Genomic DNA, 7,533 nt, shown 5'->3' on the forward strand with positions numbered 1-7,533 from the left:
TAGCTTTCCAGAAGCAACAAAGTGTCATAAAAAATAGTTCAGACCAAAAACACTGACCATGGGTATGGTGTTTTTCATCTGGGCGAGTCCAAAACATTTTGGCGCCGATGAATCACTGCAAAGCAATCTGTGTCGTTTCGGTAAGATATTAAACACTGGGCAGGTAGAGCAGCCACTCACAGCAGATAGGCCTACTCGTTGTTTAACCCGCCTCCAAACGACCCATCCCCCTCATTGGGCGGCTCAGAGAAAGATGAGCTCATATTGGTTAAAAATAGTTTCACTCTTTGAGGCTAAAAATAGCCCGGTATATAAAGCAGCAGTTTAACTCTACAGTGCGCTACTACCAAACTGGCCTCGGTCGGTGGAGGCTGAGAGAACAGGCCGAGAACGAAAAGGCGGCAACGGAGGCTTTTTCAGCTCTAGCCTCATGTCACGGCTCCTCTCAATCCTTGCACAAGAAAGAGCGAAGCTGTGCAATACATCAGCCTTTCTCGAGATGGGTTTGGGTGTAACCGGCCGAAGGTGGGGGCTCGGTGACGGGTTTCCTTCCTTTTTAGCAGCTGTGTCAGATTTTGCTGCCTCAAATGGTTATCCGTTGTTTTTTCAGTTGCAGTCTTGACAGCAGACAAATATTGAAGCTCCGCAAACAGAATGACTTGTCTCTAACCTGGCACGAAATATTTTGTGCCAGCTATGAAGTTGTAATTTATTATCCAATTGTCACAATGTAAAGGGCTGGAAGCTTGACCTTCTTACAAACAGCCTAATTGATTAATATTCTACAATAATGTAATTGTATATAAAAAAAATATATWAAAAAAAAACTTATTGACCCCAAGCTTTGTCAAAAAATAGCCAACCCAGATTTGGACTGGTCACCGCTGAGCCTGGGCACTCCAGGTTTCTTCCTTCTAGGCTAGGAAGTTTTTCCTGGCCACTGTGCTTCTGCATTGCTTGCTCTTTTGAGTATCTGTTAAGCGTTTTGTAACAACCACTGATCTAAAAAGGGCTTTGTCAAATAAATTAGATTGTTGTCAGGTGGTTCTCAACCTTTAACATCTCAGAAAAACATCCTCACTCTAGCGCAGTCATTCAATTCCCACACCACAAAAAAAGGAAATGTGTTAAAGAATGTAATTTATTACACAATGTAACTAAGGCTAGTTTAAAAATACAGTTTCCAGTTATGTACGTGTGTACATATGAATATACCCATGCCTTATATTTACAGATTTGCATACATCATGTTTTCCTGTTTATTTGTTTCAACACTTACTTTACGGTTTCACATCCAAAAACTAAGAATGATTTGTACATAACAGAGACTACAATTTAAAGCAGTTATCAGCCCTGTTTGTGTTCCAAACAAACTGAAAGCAGCCAACACACAGAGTCCAGGCAGGCAGAGCACTTAACTGGCAGTCCCGAGGCCAGCCCTTCTCCCGACAGGCCCAACAACAGCATTTGGAAGGGGAAAGATTTCAAGGTAAAGCATTTTAAAACAAAAAGCAGTCCCGGGTTCTCCCCTCACCTCCAATTTAAATACTGATAAATGTTTTCCATGACTTTTTAAAAATGAGTACAAAAAAAAAAAATAACTAGAAAAAAATCTACGTTCAGGGATCATCTCCCAAAGCAAGGAGACAAGCTCCAGCGGCCGGCGAGTGTGAGGGGGGTGGAGGAGGGGGTCAGGGATTTGGTGGGATGTAAACGGGTGCTTCTCCAACCACACACTTGCCAGAGCCCCTGGTACATGGTCCTGTCATGCACTCTACAGCAGGAGACATTTATTGCTCTTCTTGCCCCTCCGGGCCTGTAGCGCCGCCCTGGTGGCCATCTCAAACACCTCCCGCACCCCATCCTTCGACTTGGCTGAGCACTCCATGTAGCCGAACGCCCCAATCCTGTTGGCCATGTCGCGGCCCTCCTCTGGCTTCACTGGCTCCTACAGAGTTAAGAGACACTGTCAGGACAACCAATACACTGACCATATAATGGGGAAAGAGTGATACAGTTGAATGGTATATACCAGGGATGGAAAAGGCCGTCATTGTAAATAAGAATCTGTTCTAACTGACTTGCCTAGTTACATAAAAGGTCAAATAAAAATATATAAAATAAACTGGCGGCCAGTAGGCCCTTTTTAAGGCCCTCGTATCAATTGTCTGATTCTCTGTAATAATGGTATGGGAATAACAATGCATTTTATTTTGAAAGTGGTTTCTTTCATCAAGCATTTTCAGTCACCTTGTCTGAAGGACAAGTGGATAAACAGGTTAATGTCAAGCCCTGCATATTCTTTTCGAAAGTCTCGTGGAATGTAGGCCTACATTGAACACCACACATTGGCTGCTACTGTAGGCTGAATGATATAACAGCTATCTCCATGTTTAAATGTTATGGGATGCATTTTCTTATATTGTTTTTGGTGGTAGGCAACTCTGGTAGGACCACATTGTGATCATATAGCCACAGTAGCCTAATTGGCAACTGTTAAAACTTAAAGCGGGTACAGCAGCAGTGTTCACAGTAAACACACGCTGGAAGTAACACTTCATTTTCAATGTTTAAGTTTGCGCTCAGCAAACCAGTGCCGGAAAGAATTTGAGGGAACATTGCCAGGTGCCCCCATAGATTTCTTTAGTCAGTCTCACTCAGATATCATATTAAAAACTACTAACAATTCTTTCCACCCTTGTGGCAAAATGTGTAAAATTGCAGGAAATGAACTCTAAAACTTCAACAATGTCTCCCGCTGTCAAGAGGGAGGCCACTAATGTTTTGCTCACAATGTGGGAGGGATGGATATGGGTACGCAGACCCCCCGAGCAACTGCGGTCCCTCAAGATGAGTTTGGATTTAGTGGCCCCCACCCCCATCCCTGGTCTAGACCTAGGGCCGGTTCCCCAAAAGCTTTGTGGAACTTTATTTCTCAGCCCAGTTTGTTAACCATCTGACGAGTTGGTGTAGAGATGGGAAACATTGGGGTTCTTCCTACGTGCCTGTTTCATCTTGGCCAGCTCGCGGCGTGTGTGTTCATCATTGCGCAGGTCCTTCTTGTTGCCCACGAGGATGATGGGAACATTGGGACAGAAGTGTTTGACCTCGGGAGTCCATTTCTCTGGAATATTCTCTGTAAAAGAGCAAAAGGTTGGGGGGGGGGGGGTCAGACAAGCACACGCACCAATGCCCCAGTACGTTAGGCCAGCTGTAGGTAGTGTACAGTACAGAAGGTTGGAGAGAAGAGCTATTGCTGTCTTATGCTTGTGTGTGAGTGAGTACTTCACTAGCCAGAATTGGCTGAACAAACCACCTTTATTCCCGTAATGGCAATGGACATAGAAGGAAACTGTGCWGATGATGGTAAGACAAGAGGGCAAGTCTGAGTGTGTGTGTGTGACCTCACCCAAACTGTCTGGGCTGTCAATGGAGAAGCACATGAGGATGACGTCAGTGTCGGGGTAGGAGAGGGGGCGAAGCCTGTCGTAGTCCTCTTGGCCAGCTGTATCCCACAGAGCCAGCTCCACCTAGTACAGAGTAGACAACCACCACTGGTAAGCCACATAGGACTAGACGTGCAACAACAACAAACATCTCTATACCAGCTGAGGATTGTGATACTTTATGGACTTGCTATACAATATACATATGGAACTGCAATATGTATCAAACCAGGACCTTGTTTTGAAACCGGGGCCGTACTACCAGCAATCCAATATATCTATTATTCATCTTAGGAGACTGCCCATTTCAAAACCATTTCCTATTTAGTCCCCACTGAACAAGAACAAGGTGCTGCTCCTATTACCTCACCAAAAAACATTTGCACAAAGTAGAAAGTGTATGTGTACAGCAGCTGTTAGTGTTCATGTGGATGGATGGCAGCTGTTAGTGTTCATGTGGATGGATGGCAGCTGTTAGTGTTCATGTGGATGGATGGCAGCTGTTAGTGTTCATGTGGATGGATGGCAGCTGTTAAGTGTTCTAGTGACTTGGGTTATCAGAAAAACCCGGCAACAGAAATAAACCACAGATATGCCATCTATATATAAAGAGTAAAATGTAAATTCAACAGTTAATGAGGTCTGCCTACTGCAGACTTTCGTGAACACAGTACATTGTTTGGAAAAATTTGATAAATGGATATTGGTTTTAGAGGTAGGTTAACTTCAATGACTAATGCATAGAGGACAACGTCAGAAAAACACAAAACTCTTTGAAAATGGATAACTGAACATTTCATGAAGGCATTCATCACTGACACACTAACGGGGGGAAAAGAAAATTCACTACCAACAGTAAGTGGGGAAAGGAAATTAGAGCAAGACACTTCTACAAGTATGACACACGAAGTGGAATTAATTTAGCCAATAAAAACTAGGCTTGACGTCCCAGATACCCAGTCAAAGCATATTGAGGACAGGGCACCTGGGTTTATAACCCCCTCGGACCTCTATCTAATAAAGTGCCATAAGATCTTACATTACAACTTTAGATTACATTATTCAGGAGCATATGCTGCACCTAATATGTTCTTATTACTTGGTCAACTGAATAAACATGTGGCATGCCATTATACCCGTCTGCCTCTATAGCTCCTGGTAAATTCAGCTCAATCCCAACCAGCCGATACCACGACAGCCAAGACCAGCAATGCCACCGTTGAACACACCAACACTGAAGCCACCCCTGAAAACCTGCTAGCAATTAGGCCTATGTATTTCACCTAACCTGGTAAACACCTTCAACAGAGAAATAGACAGTGTGTGGTTGCGTCTGTATGCATTACCTGCTTGCTGTCCACCTCGATGTCAGCCACATAGTTCTCAAAGACAGTGGGTACGTAGACCTCGGGGAACTGGTCTTTACTGAAAACTATCAACAGACAGGTCTTCCCACAGGCACCATCTCCCACGATCACCAGCTTCTTACGAATCGCCGCCATGCCTGAGAAGAGAGAAGACACATGAAGAAACAAGCAAGACATCCTGTTCAATATGTGACAGGTTTTCACAACGTCCGTGGCCTCATAGGATCAGTGTGATCGATTGACTGGACACTTCAACACCATTGTGGGGAAAGCAAAGCTAGCAGCCAAACTTGTATTCTTGAATGACCCTCCCCAGAGGAAAAAACACAGGGTTCAGCACCAGCAGAGGTTAAGGGATAGTTTATATTTAACCCACTGGTTGTCTGTCAGTGTCCTACAATTCCCTGCCTGGGCAGAGCTCAACAACCAATGTTAACCAATCAGGCTGTTGATCCAGAACAAACTGCAGGTGTGGTGTATACCCTACACCGTACGCTGGTAATTCCCACTAATAACCGTTGAGTGAGGTTCCRCATGTAAATATGTGTGCAGGGAGGAGGGAGAGAATGATGCCGTCCATTTAGTTATTGAATTGATGGTCGGGTTAAACTAATTGTTGAACGTTAGGATCACAAGTCAGGACCCACAATGAATGGTGCATTCAAGGTGGAAAACATGCCCCCGTGTATTTTAGACTGAGTGACGTGTGGCCGACAAGTATGCACCACACAGAACGCAGTACAACTGCCCCTGCAACTCAATGCTGCAAGGCAAATACAGTGTTCCATTGGAAATGAATGTACTTCTGGTGTACCAAAACGCAATTACACTGTCGAGGCGTTAGCTTCTAACACGGCATTGTGTCCACAGGGTTGGTCGTCAAATGATGYCTAGACAGAAATGGTAGCAGAATGTGAAGGTTGAACTTTTGTTGCAKCGTATCCAGACCCTGCTGCATAGCTACCATTTTGCGCAATAACACTGTTGGTGTGATCGAGGGGTAAGTATTTATGTCACGCAGTATCGTAGTGATCAGTGATGTCCCCATTAACCGCATGAGCAGGGCAATGAAGTTCCTCACATACAAGAGAATCAGAAACCGTCATGCAGATTTTAGTTTATTGGCTGACCAGACATCAACTCCGACTATTTAGGACGGGCAAGAATTTAAGTAGGCAACGTTAGCTACAATAGCTAAGTACATTTCCCTATAGGGTGGGTCATTAAAATGTTCAGTAAGATGGCGTCAAGACATCAACAGATCGTCACATTCCAAACAAACTCACTTCGCTAACTCTCCACCAGCTAAACAGTCTCTGGTCACTGAAGTGAAAATTGTAAAAAATTAAATACAAAAAAAGCTAGTTAGAGACCAACGCTAATAGTTGCAATTTATGGGCAGAGCTGAGCCACCCAATCAGATCTAAACAAATGGGGTTTGATAGCTAACACAGTTAGATAACTAGCTAAGAAGAGTAGCTACCGTAGCTAGCTAATGTTAGAACCCGCTTACAGGATTGCACGTAAAAGTAAAAAAATACCACACAAAAAACAGCCACTACTTGGCAGAGAACAGTTAACATAGCTAACTAACTGATCAGAATATGGTCGTGATGATGATCGATAACGTTCGAGTTTGGCTAGTTTGCCTTGGTCAAGTTAGTTAGCTAACGTAATTGTTACATTAACTAGCAACAAACTGACACGCCGGTTTGTTTGAAATACTGACTTGTTACTGCTAGTTGTACCAAGCTAACTTCTGCGGATACGTTAGCTACATGGCGTGATTCAGCGATTAAATTAATTTGAGGATAAACACTTTGTAATAAAACAATGGAGCTTATTTGTCAAGTGTTGGCTAACTAGCCAGTTGGCTGTCAGTGCGGAAGCTATCGAGGACGTCCTCGGCTCGATTGGAAAAGCGAGACAGACGACGGTAAGGGACAACTTTCTAACAATTTATCCTACAATTACACTCCACCAATGTTGTCATATGAAACTTTTATTGCGATAAGTGATTCAAAAGTAGTTTTACCTGTTGTTTAGATGGCTAGTAGTCGTTTTCCCAGGGCAATGGTGCTTCGTCGATAACCCTCGTTTCAATCCGATACAATGAATTACTTCGCGTGTACGCGAAAGGGGTTAGGGGGAGGGGTGGCGGAAACGAGCGTGAGCCACGCCTGCGCGTGCACGTTGCATGAGTAAAGTATTTCTGCCTTAACGTATCTCCGTTTGAGATTCGGTTTCGATCAGCATCCAACAGTTTTTTTTGYTTGTTGACATAAAAGCTAGCTAAGTGCATTCAGAAACATTTTCACACAAAAAATGATGCAAGAAAGGACCCAAGAAGTGACGAACTAGTATTCTAAAAGCAGCACACACGATGACGTCGCTTTGTATGGTAATCACTAAACCTTCAAAATAAAAGCCCGCATTTCTAAACATTGCAATATTGATAACTAATTCAAATGATATCATTTTTATCAATGGCCACTTTTATTGTGCCAACAAGAAAATGCCATTAGTAATTTAAGAGAAAAACCAATAATGAAAAAAAATACAATGTTGACACTGATAGTATGCTGACAATATTGGGCTGTCGAGATAACTTTTCCACCTGTCTCAGCTAAAGGGGGGTGGGAAATACTCAGTAGGATATAACCAAATATGGTTCGTTTTGGAGGGGCACTGTGTTATATTATACTAATTCCAACACAATA

At 43.3% G+C, this 7,533-nt stretch overlaps 1 protein-coding gene across 1 annotated transcript; it reads right to left on the reverse strand.

Annotated features, from left to right (window-relative positions):
• Positions 1–1,123: 1,123 nt before the first annotated feature.
• On the reverse strand, positions 1,124–6,942 carry rhoab (ras homolog gene family, member Ab). Its single transcript, XM_023990796.2, has 5 exons — positions 6,849–6,942; positions 4,793–4,950; positions 3,410–3,530; positions 3,006–3,136; positions 1,124–1,948 (listed from the first exon to the last, which is right to left on the reverse strand). Exons 2-5 carry the CDS (start codon positions 4,946–4,948, stop codon positions 1,775–1,777), a joined length of 582 nt encoding a protein of 193 aa, XP_023846564.1. The 5' UTR covers positions 4,949–4,950; positions 6,849–6,942; the 3' UTR covers positions 1,124–1,774.
• Between the last annotated feature and the right edge of the window lie 591 nt (positions 6,943–7,533).

This window comes from Salvelinus sp. IW2-2015, linkage group LG7 (genome assembly GCF_002910315.2).
Source record: "Salvelinus sp. IW2-2015 linkage group LG7, ASM291031v2, whole genome shotgun sequence".
Lineage (NCBI taxonomy): Eukaryota > Metazoa > Chordata > Actinopteri > Salmoniformes > Salmonidae > Salvelinus > Salvelinus sp. IW2-2015.